The following is a 23,867-nucleotide window of genomic DNA, read 5'->3' on the forward strand; positions in this document are numbered from 1 at the left end:
TGCAAAGTTACCCCAGCAGCTCTAATCGCCTGCCTTCTGCATGGGGTGTAGGAAGGAAAATACAAAAGTGTGTGCGAGTTAATGCCCCTTTGAAAAGCTCACAGCCTGGAAGTATAATTCAGATACTGTAGCATGTTTGGGTGGCTTTGAACAAAACGTTATTACAACCACACCAGCCTTTTATTGTTTTGAGGATTTGTTTGTCCACCCATCTCTCCCCCTCCAAGTTGACAGTCTCCTCTTAATCTAGATTTTATTCTGTGTGTAATAAATGGAGGTGCCAGCACTGCATGTAGTTCTATTTGTCCGCAGTAACGGTGCTTTTCAGGCCGTCTGTGGATCTACAATATAGTTCTATGAAAGGGTTCCCATAGTATGGGCGGACCAAGGGGCACATTTATCATTGATCGGCAGAAATGAGAAATAGTTATCAATCCTTATCGCATGGATAAGGATTGATCTATTTCTCAAATTTATTAAAAATGGAACACCGAAACAGCAGTTCCGAAAAACTGCTGTTTCTGTGATAAAAAAAAATCACACTTACCCCCCTCTTCGGGATGCGCTGTCTCAGGATCTCCTCCACGTCATCTTCGTTCCTCTTCTTCTTTCCATTGCGCATGTGCAGTTCCACAAAGATCCCGGTCTGTCTGCAATTCTGCGAGCGGTGAGTGACAGGGAGGGATCATGTGATCCCTCCACACATGCGCTGTCCAGCTCTGCTCTTCGGAGCAGAGCTGACAGCATTGGGTTTTTTCATTTATGATAATGTACGCCAGCTTCAGCTGGTGTACATTAACATGACAAGTTCCCGAAAAAAATGTTTTTTCGGAACTTGTTAGATTACAGCTGGGAGCGGTCACCATACTGTTGAATGGTGACTGGTCCCAAAAACGAAGAGGAGTGCAAAGCAGCAGATATCCATGATATCTGCTGCGATGCACCCTTAATAAATTTGCGGAGGACACGGAGGCACCTTAATTACCCGATAAAAGCACTATCGTGCTTTATTAAATATGCCCCCAAGTCTGCCAGTACCAAGAGCCTCAGCGCAAGCTGGCGTACTGTTTCGGGTAACGGGAATCTGTGCGTGTGCTCCCTCCACACCTCTATTTAGTATACCTCGGTGGAAGGATTACTTAGGGAGGAGTTGTGCATTTATGTGGACGGTTTTGTGAATACGCATCTACAATACTAAACAACTGGAGCAAGAACCTTAAAGTGACAAATGAGCAAAAAGGTTTAAACAGTTTGTAAAAAAAAATACAACAATCAATTTAAACTAAAAACAATAACAAAGATTTATTCCCATGAAGGACGGTCCCAATTGACATTCCTTCAGTGGGCAAAGCAAAATTGCACCCTTTTGAAGCCAGCATTCTTAATATAACATGCACTATATCAGTGTCGGCCAACCTGTGACACTCCAGGTGTTGTGAAAGTACAAGTTCCAGCATACTTTGCCAATATATATCTGGGTATGCTGGGACTTGTAGTTTCACAACAACTGGAGTGTCACAGGTTAGCCATCACTGCACTATGTAAAGAAACATTATGAAGATCAGGCTTGTTTTTAGAGTTGCTGTAGTACCTGCAGTTTATGATCTCCGTCCCATCCTGGGAGCTCCAGGGACTGTAACAGTTTGTTTTCCAGGGCTCCTTGGTTAGATGTTCATTTGTGGTTGAAAACAAGGGCTGTGTGGTGCTACTTTTGAAGGGAAAGGGGTTGAGTAGGACCAGTGAAAAGCACCAATCGGATGCGTAAAATGCACATTTACAAATAACATGGCAAAGCAAAATACACAAATCAAAGGTTGCACCTAAAATGGCCTGTACAATCACAAGACTCTATGTAAAACATTGCCTCTATTTCAATCCTCTCTGACCCCCCCCTATATATGCGAGTAGTAGTTATGCATGGCTCCCAAATCATCACTGCAATTGATCTGTCCATAATCGGGTATTCTGGTAAATCCTTTTGGAAGGTGACTGCTATGAAGCTGTGTGTGCAGTCCTCCCTCCTCTGACTAGACGTATTGTGGCTCTTTGCCCAGAGCACAGAAGCCATCAGCTTTTAGATGGGACAGACCTGCCAGTCAGGACCTTTGTTCCAGCTGGCTGAATGTTGGGAGGTATGTCAACAGCAGAAAGTGAGCAGATGCCTGGATGATCGTATCAATGCAGGGCCGTTTTGGGGTGCGGATGTCGCCAATTCTGCAGCGCTGTACAGAGAATATTTATCACTCTTATCCTTTCCTGCCCCATTGGAGCTTGCAGTCTACCAGGGGATGTGGCACGCACACAAGTGCCCCCTTTTCAGTGGCGGTGTGGCCGTGTTCCAATTCCAAAACATTGAATGATGGTAGTTATGTAAACTTGTGATCAAATTGGACATTGCTCTTTCCTTTGTTTCCTTCTGTTTCCCATAGACAGTCCGGCATTAATGGGGAGATTGCGTGAAGGATCAATAAAACAAAAGAACAAGGCAAGCTTTGCCCATTTATCACACATGTTAAGTAATCTAGAAGTTCTGGAAAGCTGCTGTCCTTCAGCTTGAGACAGATGCTCCATCTAAAAGGTCAATGTCCACTGAACAAATTAACACCTTTTTATCTCCTGTGTGTCACTGATTTCCTCTCCTGATCTGCCAAATCAATGGCGGTTTGATAAATAGTGCATGTAGGAAATGATTCTCCTTTTGTAATTGAATAATTTGGGTGTTAATCAGAGTATTTCTGCCAAGTGTTAAAGCAATAAATCACTTTTTTTTCTTTGTTCGGAGCTCGCCAGGTCGCATGAAGCTGTAACTCATTATCAAACAGCGCAATAACTATTGAGGCTGATAAAAATGCATCTTATGCTGCTGCACATCACATGATCACTATGGGGGAGCCAGCCAATGAGGGAACTTTGAATTTGTTTTCTGCTACTTCAATCTGTGTTATGGTTTTTATTGTGGTATGTGTCTGAAGACCCTGCTACCTGTGCTGTGTAAGTAAAATATTAGAGCTGCTTGTAAGAGCATTTGTATGACTCAAAGATGCGTCTTTCTTTACGCCATACTTACCTACTTTCTTCAGCTCTCTTCCGGGAGCCAGCCAGTGGAGGGGGGCGTGAAGGGGCGGGGTGGCCGAAATCGCGTCATTTCGGCCCCGCCCCCTGTGACGTCATGACGCAAATTGCGTCATTTGACAGCGGGGGCGGGGCCAAACGCCGCGATTCACCGGGAATCGCGGCGTTTGGGATCTAATTCTGCCCACTTCACTAGGAAGTGGGGCACTTCCTAGTGAAGTGGGCAGAATTCGGGAGATTGCCACACTCGCCCGGGAGTCCGGGAGACTCTCACAAAATGCGGGAGTCTCCCGGACATTCCGGGAGAGTTGGCAAGTATGCTTTACGCTTATACTAATCTTGCCCTTGCAACACTTTTGTGCCTAGAGAGATGGTTTGGGCATTAACAAGCAGGTACTGCACAGTAAGGGCATGCAGATGAAGTACACACTTCCTGATAAGACATACACAGATCTTTAAATACTTGGCTATGAGACCTACATAAGCCAGGTGTGTGTGATTTATAGCGGAGGACAACAATGGACACAATTTTGCAACCACTAAATCAGGCCTGTACAACCTGTGGCTCTCTAGGTGTTGTGAAGCTACAAGTCCCATTATACCTTGTTAGCTATCGGTTGGCTATCTTCTGGCAAAGCATGCTGGGGCTTGTAGTTTCAGTACAGCTGGAGAGCCACAGGTTGGCCAGGCCTGGTCTAGATGGTTGTGTTTTCAGTTGCACACATCTTAAGATACACAGACATGCAGGAACATCTTTAATTATACACAAAATAGGCTTCTTTACATTCAACTCTTATATGTATTTGCGGTTTGTGTCTCTTGGTGAGAGGTATATATGTTACCTGGTTCATCTGTTCTTGGGGTAGGTGGAAGATTAGGTACTGAATTACCATATTACATCACATGGCATATTCCCTTTCCCTTTATACTCTTCTGTGAGTACAGAAGCATGCAGTACTAGCCTGGAACAGGATATGTATAACTTTGTGTGGCACAATAACCACATAACCTACTGATCAATAGTCCAGGCTTGCAGACTCCCATCAGAAAGTGTGTGTGAGACAATTCAGTGCTGAGATTTCAAAGTGCGATCCCAAAGCAAATAAAAATAGCAATCCAAAATCAGTGGCCTTATTTAATGCAGTCATAAGGCTATTACTCTGTGCATGGTGGTTTTTCCACCAATCGCAGTGAGGTTACTATTGCTGCTCTGCAGTGCTTGGGCCCTCTGTATAATCCAGATGCATGCTGCAGCCTCTAGTATGTTGTTGGTTCACATGTTTCTCCCCACAATCCAAATACATATTGGTATGTTATGTTAACTGGCTTCTGACTACATTGGCGTGTGTCTCAATAGTAAATAAATTAGATGGCTGCATTTCAAATGGTGCACTTGACTGACAAACCCGAAAAACAGTCTCTTAACCTAGTGCGTTGATGGTTTCATTCTCTCGAATATTGGTTCAGCCCTCTAAAATGTCTTCTGTGTAGATAACAAGCGCTCTCTTAATATATGTGCACCTGGGTATCTGCATAGTTGTCTACTCTCACGGAATGACTCCTGATATCCTGCAGCTCTTCCCAAAGAGCAGTGCACCATCCCGGATCCGGCCCACTTCCCTAGTAAGGTTGGGCTTGGATGACGTGATTTGTGCCACTATGGCCTCGCCCATGACCCTCAATGCTGCAAATTGGGGCTTTGGGGGGGGTTCACGTGGCCATGATCACGTGCTTTCATAGTCACGCCCTCGGAGTGGAGCCATCAGATTTTGGCAAGTATGGGTGTCTGAGATGCCTCCATTTCCCCTTCCTAATCCTACTTTTCCCTTTACTGTTCCCACTGTAAAAAAAAAAAAAAAAAGTTGCCTACATTTCCACAAACATTTAATGTTAAGAAATTAACGCTGGTTTTAATTGTAGTTAATTATTGACGTTTTTATGTGCCAAAGGGGACCATAAAAATGAACAGACGAGTAATGACAGTATTCACACCAATTTAGATTTTCAATCCTTTGTGCCTTGTGTGTGAGATCTCCGTCTGGTAGAACAGACCTGACCTGACCAAAATCTTTACTCTTGACGTTCCTGCGCATTAGTAGCAATTTATCTCCAAAACTGTAGCGCATTGGACTGACCTTTTTTCTGAGGCCGCAATCTGCAGAATTTGGAAGGCTGTAGGAGCAACCTCATAAAACAACTGTATCCATCCTATTGGATTGTTGTTGGCCTTTTGTTGCCCACTAACAAATCTACAAGCAGACAAATGTCTGTGTGGTTGTTTGATGTGTCCGTCAAAACAAACCAAAATGCTACCTTGTTTTGTGTCTGGTATGTGCCAATCTCTAACCCTTGTAGCTACGAAATGGTGTTGGGAAATACTTGTACTTGGATAATCTGGGCGTTAATCATTGTGTTAAGCAACTGTGTAAGCAATAAATCAGCTGTTTGGTGTGAGATCACTGGATTACATAAAGCCGTAAATCAAAATACAACACTGAAATTAAATTTACAACGTGTGAAACTTGTAGGGTCAGTAATGACGGCTATGGAACATTGCTCACTGCATTAATGCATCCGTACAGTATAGCTAAAGAATCCCAGTGAATTGTGTGCTTTAAAGCATTTAGAGGAATAGATTATAGTAATGTATAGCATTAAGGCGTTAGGTCATTATGATAAATTGTCTGTCCATGAGAAGAATTGTAATGCATCATATGATTGAAGTTTTTTTTTGTTTTTGTATTTTTGCTGTTTAAATTTGATTACTGCAACTTCATTCACACAGTTGTTGTTGTTGTTGTTGTTATTATTATTATTATTATTATTATTATTATTATTATTATCATCATTTATTTGTTAGGCGCCACAAGGTTTCCGCAGCGCCGCACATAGTACAAACAGTAGACTATACAGGGTATAACAGTACAGAACAATAAACAAAAGTACCAATACTTCAGAAACTCCAGGCAGGCAGATGCAATAGACACGGAGCAGAAGAACGGGTAAGGAGACAGGAGGGGAGGGGGCCCTGCTCAAGCGAGCTTACATTCTAAGGGAGGGTTAAACAGACCAGGCACAAGAGGAGCCAGTTGAGGGAATGGGAAAGAGGGGAGAATGAGTGGAGGAGATGGGGGATTTGGCAATTTCCCTGTGCCCGTGATATATTGGGTCTGAGCTGCCATCTTTAGGATCGGAGACGACTTTTGTAAAATGAATATATTTTAATAAAAATAAAATTACAGCAATGTTCTCTTTCTAGAGGGGATTTTTAAGTCATTCCAATGGTGAAAAAAAATCTTATCATACTGTACAGCTCACATTGTATTTTAGTTTTGGCCTTCATAGTAGTTTATAGTGATACTTAAATTTTTTCCTAAAACAGACTTCTCATCTTCATCTCCAGGAGCTACAATATCTATTTATTTCATATATATATATATTTCACCGCTGCACAGTGGTGGAAGTAGAGGTGTATCCTATCCGGTGGTTTGTTATACCACCACGCCTACTGCCTTCATTGTAAAACTATCAGTCTCCATTCACTTATATTTTCCGTGCCGCCATTTGTACATTTCCACTTCGACCACTGAATAGGTGGTTATATGTTGCAAAATGTTCCCCTTTTTTGGTCCATTTTAAATCTAAAGGAGTTTTCTGCTTCAAAAAAAGAAAAATCTATTTGACTTTAATACTTTAACAATATTGGTATCATTTAGTTTTTGGTATGGTCCAGACACTTACAGGCTCTCTGGCGGGGTAGATCGAATGCCACTCCTCAATTTGAAAATCTGTTAGTGTGGAGATTTAATATCCAAAGAAACCATATGCTTGCTTGATTTATTTTGGCTGTTTGACAATATGCAAACCTAGGATCTAGCAATCCTTGTGATTTATGGTAAGAATCTCCAAAATATCTACACTCTGTAATTACACATATTATGTACCTCTCGGCTATAGCGGCTATCTTAAAAACATCTACTTGTAAGAAATATCACTGGGGTAGGAGCATTAAAGTTCTATAAATGTTTTTAAACCTAGTCTTAAAAGGTTAATTGAGTGTAACCACCGAATCGATTAGTCATCTACTGTGTAACACTCAAAGGGACATTTTTATATGTAAAATACAAACGGAGTCTTATTTTTTTTTATTTTTTTATACAGTCTATTAAGCTAGATTAGAAATTCGGATAAAGCGGCTTAGCAAGTGGCATAGAGCGATAAAATACCATTTTGGGGAAATTGAAATGTACAGCCAGGTTTAGTAGGCAGTCTGCATAGCATTACTTCCTCAGCATCGATGCTGGGGAAAAACTCACATCCAGCATGTTAAGCCGTGTCCATTTGCTGTGATTTTATTTTAATTCATGTAATGATCACAGAGGTTTGCAGCATGATTAATAGTTCTCAACAGTGCTAGGATTGAGGCCATAGGATTTAGAATTCATGTCCAAGTCTAATCGTGGCTTTCGGCCTTGCCTATAACAAACTGGTTAACTACATTTGCCTGCGAACAGAAGGTCGCGTACACATAGTAATGTGTAAGGATGTTTGAATTAGCCGTAGTTCTCTTTGAAAGAAAAAAAAATATTTTTCTTTCCTCACAAAGCAATGGGGTAACTAATGAATTGACTTTCAACAGTTTTCTTACGTTCAATGTTGAGGAGTCAGTACAGTATTAAAATTAATAATTACAAAGCGGTACATTACACAGCGCTGTACAATGAGAGTATTATGACATAACACAGAAGGTAATAATGGCCCTGTCCAAGTGAGCTTACACTCTAAGGTGCGGGGAAACAGCTGTGCTAGACGATGCACTCCAGAATAAATAGCACAAAACAAAGTATAACCTTCTCTCTTTTACATGGTGCTGTCTAGCTGATCTGTTTCTGCCTTTTTTAGGGTGGTCTTTATGAATGGAGTATCTCTTCAGTGCCATCAGCAGCGTGGTCTGTCCCACACATTGGGCACTTGTCCTCTGGCACTGAATGGAATGCTAGTGGCGTTGGTGTTAATGAGCACTTGTGGTCAGCGGCACCAATATTTTTGGATTTTCTGAAATGTAAACTATATATAGGACTTAAATAGTCTCCTCCTTCTTGTGACATCACTCATTTTGTGTAGAACAGATTCCCCTCATTGGTTTTATTGATTCAATCTTATCTTTTCATTGATAAGGCGGTGACATTGCTCAGCACTGTACGTTGATGGGACCGTGACATTCCGCAAACAAATTGTATACAAAGAGGCCGGTTTAACACATGATGTACAAAGCAGCAGAATAGTCACTGTATTTGCTGGTGGGGAACGTGTTGGTGACTATTGTAAGGCAGCAGCTTTATCCGCTCCAATAATAAAGCAGTCGGCATCAGGGGCACGCTGGGCTGGGGGGCAGGAGGCGTTTGCCCCTGGACCAGTCCCATAGTGGGCTACCTTGAGCTGGGTCACTGGCCCACCTGCTTTTTTTTTTTCTTCCTTTTAAAATGTTCCTAATAGGCTGCCTAGTGGAGTCTTGCCCCCTGGGCTAAAACTTGCCAGCCCTCCCCTGGTCATTGGCCACTGGCATTTCTGCGCAACTATCGGTGGTGTAGTACGGTGTCAACAAGTAGACAGCAGAAGACATAGGCACAAAACATGAGGTTGTCACTGTAGAAAACTTTTATCAATAAGCTGCTGGCAAGCATAATTGTCCATCACCTTTTAAATGAACTGAGCGGACATCCTCTGCTGGTTGTAGGGGGGACTTCTGCTTCGTGCCGCACAGACACTCTTACTGCAGTGTGTGAACTTTTTACAAGCGTTAACCTGTTTCACGGCCTCCTGTATAGGAGTAGCCTGAATTTTCACTATAGTTTCCATTTAATTGGTACCTCTGGGCATAGTACAGCGTTTGTTTATAGCTTGTTATAGCAGTCAGACCAGAGATTAAGAGGCTTGTTAATTGATTCACAACAACATATATCTTATTTTTTATTTTTTTTCTTTCTTCTAAATCTACATAGGTGCTGAGGCTTGTCGGTTTTAATTATTTTCTGTATTGTTACACAGCGTGACGTTTTTATAGATTTCATTTGTTTGATTGTGCCAATAGCCAGGCAATTGCCACTTGCAGAAGTACTCAGAAAGATGAATAAGGCATTGTTCTACTCCAGCAATTTCCCAAACCTATTCATATAAAAGATAAATGGTTTTGACTTGTATCCCTGGGGCTCAACCAACGCCTTCATTTTCCAGATGACTTCAGTTGTATCTATATTCTGAGGTGTATTTGTTTTAACCTACCCGTAATTCATAGAGAACTTCAAGTATCGGCATCAAGTTAGCCAATTTATTATGCACTTGTCCTTGATTTATGTTTTCTCTTTGGATGCAGCAGTATTGTGGCATGAACCAATATCCATCAGAAGGCAGACTATCCGTTCACTAAGAACCATCATACCACACAACTTTGAAGCACTGGGAATCACGACAGAGGTCATTTTCATGGATGTTGGTTCAGTGGTAGTGTAGACTGACGGTCAATTAAGTCTACTGTGTTTTTAATCCAAAGAAATGTGCAAGTTAATAATCTCCATTTCCCTGCCCATAATTATCAGTGCAGTTTTTTTCTTTTTCTCCTGGTTACTTAACTTATCCGTATAAACTTATACATTGTGAATGGAGGAAATTACATTAAACACTGGTTGGCAAGACAGTGAATAATTTGAATCCAATGTGGTGTCTTAGTGGTTAGCATTTCTGCCTCGCAGCACTGGGGTCATGCTTATGATTCATGACCACGGCCTTATCTGTGAGGAGTTTGTATGTTCTCCCCGTGTTTCTGTAGGTTTCCTCCGGGTGCTCCGGTTTCCTCCCACACTCCAAAAGCATACTAGTAGGTTAATTGGCTGCTATTAAATTGATATTTGTGTGTTAGGGAATTTAGACTGTAAGCCCCAATGGGACAGGGACTGATGTGAATGAGTTCTTTGTACAGCGCTGCGAAATTGGTGGTGCTATATAAATAGCTGATGATAATTGGAAGTAAACTTCCTGGATAATTGTGAAACTGCAAAAAACAACTATACATATTGTGTATAAAATATGTTGGTTTTTTTTTTTTGGTTTTTTTTCTTTGGCCCATTTGATAGATTCAGTATGAATTAGTTATCTGGACAGCAGACATCGGGCAGTGACATAGCAAGGAGTCTAGACCACTTCTATGGCGTAGCAGTAGTTATTACACATACTTCAGCCTCTAGCATCACACTTGTATATTTTCATAATAAAAGCCATATTTGCTTTTCCTATTTTAAGCTTGACAACCATCTGACCACGTTCCACATTTGTATTTGCAGCGGGTGGCTACAACATCAGACAAAGACTTGTACATTGATAACACTTCAGTTGAAGAATCGTCTGGAGTATATCCCATTGATGATGATGATTACTCATCTGGCTCTGGATCAGGTAAAGGTCACAAATTATTTATTTTGGGTTTATTTTCTCCCACTATGAGCTACGCGAAGACTCGCCTGAAGCTTGGGCAGAAGCCACAGTCATGGATTTCTACCCAACAAATATAAAGCGCAGAGTTTCTTGCACCATTTTTAAAAAAAAGTCAGATAAAAATATTTTTGTTACAAGGGGCGTTCAGGTCCTTCTTTCTTCCTGGTTTTGAGAGAGACTAGCGCTTCTGTGAATGGTGGCATAACTAGAAAATATTATTTATAACAATTTGATGCATAAAATACATACAGTTTTTAAGAAGCTTGGTGTGCGGAGGCCCTTTCTTCATAATGATACATATTTCGTTTGGGAAACCTTGCTGTGGCGCACAACGTAAAATACCAACACAAATGAGCATAACCACATACTATAATAGAATAAAAGTAATGTAAATGGTTATAGTTAGTGAATATGTTCGACACTAGTAGTTCTCAAAAACCTCTTAGGCATTTCTCTTATTTAAAAAAAAAAATTGATATTATATTTAGCACATATTTAACTACTCTCCCGCAATGCTTGGGTAGTTATCCCGGTCCCCCAGGTGAGCAGGCATTTTCTCAGAGGAAGGGGCAGGACAGGGGTCTCGATTTACGCATTTCATATTTTGGCTGCTGCAGTAAGGTGGTGGGGGGGGGGGGGGCGAAGTGACTGTTTGCGAAACCACTTTCCCCCCCCTCCCCTCCCCTCCCTTGGGATTATACCACAATGGATTGTGAAGAGACAGCCATAGATCCTCATCTTAACATAGTTCTCAGGACCATCAACGATGACCTGAAGTTGTGAGGTCCATGTACATTTAAAAAGGCAAAGTCTCTACTTTTTGGAAGCATGTAGTATCCTTTTAAGCCGTATGGGGAGTAGAAAAACACCACCGAATGCAGGTAACGTGCTCAGTATTTGTAAATAGATGTTTGTGTAGATGATGAAGAATTGCACACAACATATAACAATTTCCATTAAAAAATATATATGATTTTGATCAACCCAGTAAATTTAGTGGCAGCTAATACCAGACTGTAAAAGTCAGGTTATGAATAAATAAGAGTCCATGGGTGGTTATATCCCCTACACCCAGATATTTAAAGAAGTTACTTTTGTAAAGGGTGCAGGATACACTATAGGTGTTCGGGAATCCATATCCATTGGAAATAAGAATGGGCTCCTATTAACCTTTTTTAAAGCTTAAAACTCCAAAATCTACCTACCAGGTCTATGAAGGCAAGCAGTGAGGCACTAGGATCTTCCAAATATACCAGCATGGCTTCAATATAAAGGGATAACAGATTCCCCAATATCTCAAACCTCAATTCTGCTCTGATCTTTGGATTGTCTAATTAGAATTGCCTGTGGCTCCACAGTCATGGCAAATAGGAGTGGTAAGAGCAGACACCCCTGTCTGGTGCCACTCAATGGGAAGGACTCTGATATTATCTGTCCATGATGAAGCAATCTTACCCAGGGGAAGAATTCTGGGCTGCTGAACTGGAAGGATTTCAAACTGCTGCATCAATACGTTCAATTAGACTCCCTTTGCCACAAGCTATACTAAATGACTGCATTATATATAGCAAGCAGTCTTGTAGTGTTTCTACACCCTTAAACTTGGTGACTTATATCTAGAAGTTTTAAAATGCCATTGGTAACCTCATCTAACAGCCAGTGGGACCTTCAGTATATCCCTATATTCTCCATTAAGAGAACAGAAAGGAATTATTCCTAAATACAAGGCTATTGCATTGTTATAATATACTGCAGTGTATGTTGTTGATTTGCATAAAAATGTTAAATAAATGAAAAGCTTTGTTCATATCATTAGAGAAGTTTCTCTATGTATTGGGACTAATAGGAGATATAGAGATCCCTAGGTCTCATTAGCCACATTCTGTAACTGGAGTTGCCTGGGACCGTTATGTAATTATGCTACATTTAGAGGGATCAGGTTGCCTATATCTAGACAGTGTCATGTGACCTGGTGTTCCATACCTAATGTGGTGATGTAAAGGGCACATTCATGTTCCAGAAGGGCCCAAAGGATTCTGTACACGTCTGCAGTCTGCCTAATGTCATTAAGAGCTCATAGAATAAGTCCTATGGATCAGTGGTCAGAGATGCCTCTAGTGAGAAAAATCACTGTCTATATGGGACATTGACTTGAGCTTTAGAGTGACAGGAGGGGCATTTTGGTAAATGTCCATTTCCAAACATCTACTAATCTGGTAGTTTAAGCCTATGTCGGCAAATATGAGCAATCCGAAAATACCCCGAGAGTCTATCTATAGTGGAGTTTATAGCCTAGTAAGAATCCCCTCCTATTATAATCCACCCTTGTGCCCCACAGCTAATGTTTACTATCAATTTATTCAATAGTGAACCATTAAAGGAAGGGTGTGTATACCAACTAACTAAAGTGTAATGCTGACCACATATATATATGCAGTTAGAATCATAGAACGGTCTGCAGGGTCTAGTTTGATCTCGCCCAGTTGCATATGTAACGCCTTGTGTAGTATTGGAGTTGATTTATGTATATTTAACTTTGATCTTGGGATATAACTTGGTTGAATGACACCTTATTTTAAATGTTGCCAACCATGTTGAAATTTGATAAACATCAATCCGATGGATCCCCTCAGTCTGCAGTGTGACTATAGTTCACAGGGGCATGCAGAGTAGAAGCAGGTATACAGTTTCACAGTGACCAAAAACCTTTATTCCCTCCCACCAACATTTTGTGCTGGTAGTGGAACGTTGGTAGGAGTGGAGTCTTTCACTGGCAATAAAACAAGCGGTATAACATGAATATCATTTATGTTCCACTCCAAGTGAAGGATAACATACTGAACACTGACAAACCAGTTCCATCATCCTATGCCACAGGCTAATGTTTTGCTGGGGTCAGAATTTGTAGACTTTAAATGATTGTTTAAAGAATATCTATGAAGCCAGTTCACTTAACTACAGATACTCCTCCTCATAGCTGGGCAGAGTAGCTTAGGAAATACAGTGGTAATATCACAAGGTTATCGGTCAAGTTGATATATGGGTCATTCCACATCAGATCACCCAAAAAAAAAATGAATAGTCCACCACCCATCTCAGATTTGTTAGAAAATTTTTTAGTTAAGAGAGGATGTCAAAACAACTATCTCAGACAGTCGAGATATTTGGCAGACAGTTGATTTGAAATAAAAATAAATCGCGGCTTCTTTATTCCGATTATTTGAAGTATCGCGGGTGTTTATTAAGGAATCGCCACAAATTGCTTTATCTGCCTCATGTTTTGCGTTACGGCAAAAACGCACGTTTTTGGAATAGAAGTAAAAGTGCTAGGTTAAATCAACATTAGGGATCTCATTTTTTTTGGGGGGGGGGGAGGTGTTTAAAAAAGGTATACATTGCTACCACAAAAAAAAAAAACAGCAGGGTACTTTGTTTCATAGTGGAAAGGCAGATAAAGTAATTTGGTTTGGATTTTTGGATTCAGGAGGAAGAGTTACCTTAGGGGTCCAAATTTTGTGGAGATTACGTAATAAACACCTGTGATACTTCAAATAAACTGGATAAAGAAGCCGCGGTTAGTAAATTAAATATTGATTTTTACAATTTATTGAATCCACTAATTGTCAGACAGTCGAGATATTTGGCAGAAATAGTAGTTTTGACATCCTCTCAACTAAAAAAATTTCGAACAAATCTGAGATGGGTGGTGGACATCGCTGGTTGAACTGACATGGAATGATCCATACAGTACCCTTAGTATCCAGAGAATTGGCAACTGACATGGTAGATGGGTGTCCACTCTACCCAGCCCAGTAATTGGCACACAGCAACATGGAACGTCCACATCCGTCTTACTCAGAGGGAAGAAGACTTTCCAGAGAACCCACGGGCTTGTGACTTAGTCTGATTATCCAGTCCAGCACTTTCACGAGTTTACAAAGAAATGAGCTTTACCTCCATCCACCACGTGCGGATGTACAGAGCAGATCATACTGTGTGACAATTTCTGTTCTTTCAGCTGTCGTTGCATATCCGTAAAGTGGATCATAGCTTCTGTCTCACACCGTTGTAGTCATACATGGAGACTGTTGTCTTTCAGTTCAGTAACTTTACGGACTTCCTGTATGTGCCTCATTGCCTTATGCACTTTTCCTCCTTCCATGCCAGTTAGGCTCCTGGAGAGTGTTACGGAAGAGTCGATGGTGACCTTTATTTGGGGAAAGATGAATGCAAAACTAGGGGAGGCAACAAGGATAGTACACGTTATTTTGTATATGAAATTTTTGAACATATAATAGAACTACTAATAATTCTGAAGTGAGCGAGAGAGGGTACACTATATAGTGTACATATTTTATGAACGGATTAAAAAAAAAAATGTGCTTATCAGATAGCAGAGATCCTGTACCCCAGCTCCGTTCTAGAAACTAGTAAAGACAAACATCATTTCAAACAGGATTCACTGCCAGTTCTCCAGGAGGTGTAGTACGGCCCAGACGCGGTTTTGAAGAATTCCTGATGACCAAACTCATTGGCATTGGCTCCGTGCACTATTCTTCCATGAAGTACTGGCAGTCAATCATGTATGAAATTGTATTTGCTCTAAACAAAGCTTTTGGAATGGTATTGGTATGCTAAATCCTGTATGATAAGCATCTATTGTATTATATCTGGTACTCGTAATGTTTATAAAATACTTATCTACACTGAGACTTTCATTTTTAGAACTTATAATCTAATAACCATTTTAGACTTATTGCAGTTTCTTTGATTGTGAATATTAAGTAACTGAAAACTTTTTTTTTTTTTTATACAAACCTTAATTGTTTTCTTCCGTCTCATTATATAGGGGCAGTAGACCTTGAAGAAGATGACGTTGCTGTGCAGTTGACAACCCTACGATCGCTCCCAGAGAGTCCGCCCACTAGTGAGGCTCCAGTTGTAGAAATGACTACGCTGAAGATACAGACGAAGATAGTAATAGAAAAAGAGGTACGTACCTCATCCCTTCTGCGTTTATTGTGCAGATGGGATGTTCTGTAAAATACTTTCATATTCTAAACTCTGGTTTCTAGCGCAAGGATATTTTTAGCCATCTGTAACTTCACCTATCACAAATGTCATTTATTAGACTGTTATCTTGACAGTGTAATGGCCCTCTTAAAGGGACTGCTACCCTACAGAATACTTGAATTTATGGTCCACCACCAACTTCCGCTCATTGCTTTGTATTTATTTATTTTCTTCCAGCTTGCTTCTTTCTGTGCTTTTCAGCTTTGACTTTATATCAGTGAAAGGCAACCTGTATACACTTCAGGGGCCACATGGGCATCCCTCTAACCTTCAAAGGGGCCGCACATTTCCCTTAATCTCAGTAATACATTAGAACAATGCATTTAATCAAAGAAACAGACACCCATCTGTAATAACATTTCAGGAGGTGTATTAAACAAGTGTTAAAACTATAAGAAAAAAAATCTTAACAATACACCCTGAAGGAGTTGGGGGCCGCAGGTGAAGGTTTAGGGGGCGGCGTGCCCATGATTGGTTTTTATGAACACAATTTTTGGATGTGTTTTTTTGTTTTTTCTTTTACTTTTTTTTTGTCCTTTGATATGAAACAGCTTTGCTGATCTGTTCATTGGTTACAGCCGTATCCCATGTCAATGGGACTAAACGCTACCTGTTCCCCTGAATTTGGATAACACTTTCCAAAGAAGAAAACAAAACAATCAATTGATCTTCTAGTGTAATCTTATGTGGCCTCTATCATAAAATGAAAAAATAACTTTGTTGGTTGCATATTATACAATACTTTGCTATCTTAGGATTGCATTCTCCTATATAAGTGATTGTATACCATTCGTGGCCATGTACCGCTTCTCAGCCTTTATATTTCCAAGTAGCTAAATGGATTTATGGATTAGACCAAGTAGAATATATAAGACATAATATAAATTATAATAGAAACCTTTGTTTTGCTGTTCTTTTAAACAATGTTGCACTGTACATGTATCTTTCTTTATTGTGTAAATAATATAAAGGCCTACTAAGAAACAAGTTCGCTTCTATAAAAGAGCAGTTGCTAATAACATTCACAAATACATGTAACACTCAGGAGTTTATCAGAACTGAAGAGTCCGGAGATAGCAGCAGTCATGAATGTGCGTAAGGACACTGCGGTTTGGTTTGTTTGACTGTACTTTAGACATGTTTGTCAATATTCTCTTAGCGCCTAACAAGTGAGACACAACCTGAAACACTTCACGGGTCTCAAGGTGGGTCCCTCTGACCTTCAAAGGGGCCGCACATCACCCTTTAATCTCAGTAGTTAAAATCAATGCGATTGATGATAGAAGAGACACCTATCTATAATAACATATAAGCTGCATTTTAAACAAGTGTTAAAAGCTGTGAGAAACAAATCTGACACTAATGCAAGAAGGAGCTGGGGCCGTAGGTGAAGGGTCAGAGGTCACCTGTTGTCCATCACTAGGCTAGGATATATAAGGCAGCCTATGCCTTTGTAGTTTAGTGTTCTATATAACACTATGTATAGGAATCTGCTGAATAAAACTATTTTACTTATGTTGAGGATAGCTGGCAGTATAGCCTTAGTTGCACGTCATGTTTTGCAAGACTGGATTGGCCCCCATCTACAACCAAAGAGTGGAGTTATAGGAGCCATTGAGCTGAAGGGACACGTAATGGAGCCATAGAAAATACTTTTCATGCTACGTGAGAGCACATTCAGCTCAAGCGTGCATTCATGTGACTAGGGAAGGGTGTTTCCAATTAACCATGTGACATCAAGGAACGAATCAGAGCGGTTAGTGTTCTGTGTACTTAATCGTGGAAAAACAGAACATTTAAACACTCCTGTGTCACATCAGTGTTACTAACGTAACAATGCCAAAATAATCCATGACAAGCACTACAAATCCTGCCCATTGAATATTGAACTAATCCGTAAGCCATTCCATCAGTAGAATGGCATACAGAGGTTGTTTTCCTGAGTTATAATAACTTTATTACGGTTTTATATAAACTTCCGTTGATTTCCTAGTGTGCTTACACACTAGATTTATAAATGAGCAGGGAGCACATGGACATCTTCATTTTGGTCTGTGCATCATGTAGCTAAAAGGAATGATCAGTCCATGATGAAGAAAGGACTAAGTGCACAAGCCAGATGCTAATGTCTGATCGCCTGGAAATCGTTTTTATTTTAGGTTTTGTTTCATTTTGTTTTATGTTTGTGTGTGTGTGTAGAAGCCTGAACTAGAGAAAAATGAAGAGCTTAAACCCAAAATTGAAACGGATGTGTACACAGAGAAGCAATCAGAGAACCTATTCCACAGGACAGAAGTTCTTGCAGGTGAGCGTTAGATTTGTGTCTGTGTATATGATAGGTTTACTTTTCCTTTGTTTGTACCGGCTGGTATAATTGTGTTTCTCCCTCCATGCTTTTTTTTTTTCCCCCAATATGTCCAGTTGAAGAACTAAAGAAAAATTAAATAGAATGTTCACCTTCGGATAACTTTAATGGATTGACTTGTATGCGTCCTCCAATAACAGTTTTGGGGGTTTTCTTTGTTTTTTTTTTTTAATACATTTCTTTATGAATTACTTTTGTACTTTTGTAGCCTTGTATCTGTATGAACAATGCAGTGTCTATTTTCATTGTGGTCGGTTACCACCGCAATCGAAATTGCTCTCTACATTGGATACAATGGTTTCCCAAGAGCGGCTTGTCCCAAAGCAAAGGAAATACAATTATACCCGAGTACATAAAAACATTGCTGAAAAGGACTGAAGGAAACTAGAAATGTGAAGGCGTTGTATGTTGAAGTTGTAGGAGGGCGTGTACAAGCCAATCAGTCCTTTGAAGCTGGAGAACGTCTTTTTTAATTTGTAGTAATAATCTAACAGATACCATTTTATTTTGTAAAGCTATAAACGGCCTGGGTGACATCTAGCTCAAACACATTATTTTACTAATTGGTATTCTTTTTCTTTACCTGTCCTATGAATCAAACCTATTAACATTGTAAATTCATCCGCTATTTATATAGCGCCACTAATACCGCGGCGCTGTACAGAGAACTCGCTCAGTCCCTGCCCCATTGGAGCTTACAGTCTAAAGACAGACAGACCCACCGTCAATATTTAATAGCAGCCAATTAACAGACCAGTATGTTTTTGTATTGTGGGAGGAAACCAGTCTAAATTCCCCACATACATACACTGACCGAGAGACTAAGGTCAATTTAATAGTAGCCAATCAAAGATCATACACTTTTCCCGACATTATTGTGGTATTTCTGGATAACTTATTATAGTATTATGCAGAGAGCAAAATCTAATTTATTCTGAGTATTTTTTTTAAAAAAAAACGGCCAACATTATTTAAAACCATTTAGGCACCCTTTGCATTTGTTGCTTTTTATACATTTCTTTTTGAAAGTATACATTACAGATAAGTAAGACTTCGTTGCAGCATTTGGTTCCCACTGACCACCAATTAGACGCATCTTAACTTTGTAAGTGAAGTACAAAGTTTGTAGCTTGTGACTCATTGCGACGTTCTGTGAAATGAGTTAAGTAGACTATAGAATGCGCTGTAAAGTCTACTCCACCATTTAATTTATAAAAAACCTTCTTAAGCTGTTGTAGCAATGAGGATTCCATGAACATTGTTACATAGTGTATGACGGTGAACAGTAACGTTGGTATATAAGCACAGAAATAGGAGTCAAATGGAAACGTTGCAGTCTTCTGTCGATAGTCTGATATCGCTAAGTTACATATGAGGTCTATTAAATAAACATGTGGCTCTTTGTGTTCACCATCTCTCATCATATGGCCTTGTGCTGAGAACTTTGAATTATGTTTATTTCTGTTTTACATGATTTTGGCAAAAAATGTGGGAATGTAGTTCAAAGGCTGATTATGAAACCGTTTTTATTTTGTGTTCAAACACTAATGAGTGTGTGAGCAAGTCATGAGTATTTGCAAGGCTGAAATTAGGGATATCCAACATCAACATATACACTTCTGTTTGTGACTTGTTTTACAGTAAAGTATTAAAAAGCTAAACAATTTTCCTGGCTTTAATTGAAGATCCTACGAAACATAAATTATTATATGGTCTCTGCTATGTGTAAGAATTCTATGTAACGTGTGGATAGAACGTTCGTTTTCAGTACAGATCAAAAATCCTTTTTTTTAAAGTTCCGTTTACTGTTTGAATACAAAGTTTCCCTAACGAGCCATGTCTGGTCTTTTTCAGCGGTTATTGCCGGCGGAGGCATCGGCTTCCTCTTTGCCGTTTTCTTAATCTTGCTGCTGGTTTACCGCATGAGGAAGAAGGACGAGGGTAGCTATGACCTGGGAGAAAGGAAACCATCCAGCGCCATCTACCAAAAGGCACCGACTAAAGAGTTTTATGCATAAAAACTCCACCAATAGTGTCTCTTTTTATGAGATCACTGAACTTTTTCTTTCTTTCAAATAAAGCTTTTGCATAGAAAAATGAAGATTTTTTTTTTTTTTTTTTTTGTTGTTGTTTGTTCATTAAGGAGCTTGGGAAGCGAATTTATGAAATCGAAAAAAAATAAATAAAAAAAAAATCCCAACTTTATGTATTCGTTAAAAAATAAAAACAACAAAAAAAAATTAAGTAAAAAAAAAAATCTTTGCAACGTTGAGTGGGTAACAGTGGCAGAGTATTATTTTATAAGACCATTGGTATTCACCAAAATGTCTCAGACCTTTTATGCATAAACGTAAGAAAAAATGGAAAATGGTGTCTTTCAATCTTCGGGTCTATGAAAGGTTGTTGAATATTTTTAGCATGTCTCGGATCTTTCAAATTTTAGTTTTATTTCATTAATTTATCTGTTTCCAAACAAATGCCTTTAGTAGTTGTCATGGTGCAATTGTCTTAGAACTCAGATATACAGTATATTAGTGTAAATGTACTATTTTTTGTTTTGTTTTGTTTTTTTTCTTCCTATGTAAACAAACATTTGTATAAATCTGTGTAATGAGATTCATTTTTTACACTACCGCTCTGTTTTTCAGTGTATCTTCTGCCCCAATTTATGCTGACTAATGTGTAAAAAGGAAATTGGAATATCTAATAACAAGCTGTTACTTTGTAAACTACTTTTATTTTCGCGGTGCATACTCTTAATTGAGATCTGTATTGACAGACTTACAATATTTTCTGTACTCTTTTGGCAGTAAACCTTTTTTATTTTAAGTACAGGGGAGTGTATTTAATCAATGTGTTTTTTTTCAACTGATTCTCTGATTTCAGTACACAGAAATCATTTAGTCTTAATTGCTAAATTACCAGTGGATACTGTTGGAGAACTTGGTCAAGGCCCCAGTCCTTTTTCTTTAATTTACTCCTGCATTGAATAATACACGTTGCAATGAAGTCATTGTATTTTTGTTTTATATACATTGTCTTTATATAGTGATGTTTTTGGTCTGTGACATCAAATTTTTGTTTTGTCTTTTTTGTAATTCAGAGATTTGGTCTTGACTTAGTATAGCCACACACCCAATATCAGTACTTACTAAGGAATGTCAATGTATAAGGAAGAGCCGGTTTTAAATGCAGGAAATGAAATGATCAGTTATCTCGAATATAGATTTATTTTTTTTATTTTTTTTTTCGCATTACATATCGGAAAAACAAATCTCAAAATGATAAAACCTGCACAAAAGAAGGGTTTCATTACCATTTTTTTTTTTTACGTTTTAAGAATTGATAACATATAGAGATTATACAAAGATAATTTGTCATAAAATTACAATTGTTTGCTTATAGGTAACCTCTATAACTTCTGAGTGTTCTATTCCGAGTAACCGTTCAAAATATGGTCTTAGAATCAACTTGGGTTTAGATTTACAAAAATACAGGTTTTTATTAATTTTATTTTGATCTTTGTTTTCCCTCTTTAAGTGACCGACATCTATACTACACTAAGTAGTTGTTTGAGCAAAGTGTTTAATATTAGAAATAAAATTGCAGACAAATATACAGTTTTGGGCTCTTTTTATATAATGAAAATTTCAGGAATGAAACCATGTTCTCTCCAATTATAAGATGAGCCTGTAAACACGTTATAATGTCTATATCATTTTAGGAGTGGATGCACCTTTTAATACCACCTCCTACAGGAGAGAGGGCCAGCCATACTTTGCATTTAATGATGGGTGGGTGACACTAGCTACTAATGTATTACATATGTGATGCAACCAGAGTTAGACTATAGAAGGCTCTTCAACTGGCAAGGGGTGCTGGGAGAATAATAGCAGCCCAAGAACCACGGGCTGCCTAATTCTGATACGGACTATGGGGAGGAGCAAATCCAAAGATTAGAACAGTATTCTGACAAAATTGCAGAAGTCCGTGTCCGCTGTACAAACTCCTTCCCATTTTGGTTTTTTTTTTCTTTTCTTCAAGGTACGAGTAGGAGTTTTCAAGAGCAATTTTCGTCATTTTCATCATGCATTTAATTTGTAAAAGTCATTTTAAAGCCTTTGAAGTGCCTATGATTCCATGTAACTTGTTGCAGACTGTGTTACAGAGTGTATGACCGTAAACAAAAAATGTTGGTATTTTATAAGCACAGAAAAAAATCTAATGGAAATTTTGTAGTCTTACATCAATAGACCTAAAATGTAACTTGGGAACATAAACACTACTAAATAAAAAAACAAAATGTGGCCTAATAGCGGCTTTTTATGTGTCATTATTTCTCATCATACGCCCTTATAATGAGAACCTTGGATAATGGGGTTTTTCTACATGCTTTTATCAAGAAATGATGGATTTGAAATCAAAGGCTGATTATGGAACAACAGCTTGTTTTTGTGTTCATAAGAAAATGCTACATTACTAACAACTCAACAAAAGCGTGAGAAAGTGAAGAAATTAGGTTTTGAAGGACTGCAAATGCAGGGGAATATTTAACTAGAACATTTTGTTTGTGCCTCATTTCATAATAAATTTAAAAATAATTTTGGAAAAAGGTTTTGTCTTCGTTACAGTATTTCTGTAAAATGTACATAAAGGGGCTGAATTAGTGTTAGGAGTAAATTCAGCTACTGGGTGCAGATATTTTGCACCAGGAAAAAACATGTTGTGCTACAGGGAGGAAAATGTAAAATGCATCAATTTAACTTGCTGAGCTGCCTAGCCCAACTCTGAAATGCAGAGTAAAAATATGGCAGTCCAGTATGTGTGTGCAAAACCGTGCACACGTTGCCCTGCATGCAAAAAAAAAATGTGGGCATTTCCACTGTTTATAGAGCAATCATCAACATTTATATAGCGCCAGCAGATACCGTAGCGCTTTACAATTGGGAACAAACATTAATAAGACAATACTGGGTAATACAGACAGAGAGGTAAGAGAACCCTGCTCGCAAGCTTACAATCTATGAAACAATGGGAGTTTGAAACACAAGGGCATGTGCTACATCATATTGCACAATGGACCAGCTAGAATGCAAAGATAAAAGTACTGAGTGGGCTATGTGTGGCAATGTTGGTCAGAGGGTTGTTGTCTTGCGTTAGCTGTGTAGAGGGAGGTAACAGGGTAAGATGGTGGTTGAGGAAAATCATAAGCTTGTCTGAAGAGGTGGATTTTCAGTGAACGCTTGAAGATTTGAAGACTAGAGGAAAGTCTTACTGTGCGATGGAGGGAATTCCACAAAAGTGGGTGCAGCCCGGAAAAAGTCCTATAACCGAGAATGGGAGGATGTGATGAGAGTGGAAGAGAGACGCAGATCTTGTGCAGAACGGAGGTGTCGAGTTGGGAGATATTTTGAGACAAGTGAGGAAATGTATGTCGGTGCAATTTTATTGATGGCCTTGTATGTTAGTAGAAGAATTTTATATTGGATTCGTTGAAAGCAATATGGTTTGTTCTGCTGCAAGTTGTGCAAACAGGCAAAATGTGCAAATGTGCACCTAACTGTAAATCAGCCCCAAAGATTCTTTGTAAATATTTCTCCCTTGGTCTATGGGAAAGGCGGCCGTGATGTCATGGTATTATTTATTATGGGGCATTTTGACCTTGCCAGCAACAAGTTCTTGTATAAATTATGCAGCCTCTAATAATTGGAATAGACTGAGAGTCTGTAACCTACTTGGAGTTTAAGGCAGGACAGGTTAGTAATGCTCAGGATCATGAAGTTAAATCAGGTATTCTGTGTCTGCTACTTGGTTTTTACGTTTGGGTATGATGGTGGTTGTGTATAGTTTTTGATTAAGCTGTTATAAA

The 23,867-nt window shown here is 39.1% G+C and overlaps 1 protein-coding gene across 1 annotated transcript in view; it reads left to right on the plus strand.

The window, feature by feature from the left end:
- The window catches only part of SDC2 (syndecan 2), an 81,911-nt gene extending 59,600 nt beyond the window's left edge, over window positions 1-22,311 (plus strand). Inside the window, exons 2-5 of the mRNA XM_075213839.1 lie at window positions 10,410-10,521; window positions 15,410-15,552; window positions 17,833-17,938; window positions 19,853-22,311. Of these exons, the coding sequence (XP_075069940.1) occupies window positions 10,410-10,521; window positions 15,410-15,552; window positions 17,833-17,938; window positions 19,853-20,016 (525 nt within the window). The 3' untranslated portion in view covers window positions 20,017-22,311. The remainder of the gene's footprint in view (window positions 1-10,409; window positions 10,522-15,409; window positions 15,553-17,832; window positions 17,939-19,852) is intronic.
- Window positions 22,312-23,867: the final 1,556 nt, after the last annotated feature.

This window comes from Mixophyes fleayi, chromosome 5 (genome assembly GCF_038048845.1).
Source record: "Mixophyes fleayi isolate aMixFle1 chromosome 5, aMixFle1.hap1, whole genome shotgun sequence".
NCBI lineage: Eukaryota > Metazoa > Chordata > Amphibia > Anura > Limnodynastidae > Mixophyes > Mixophyes fleayi.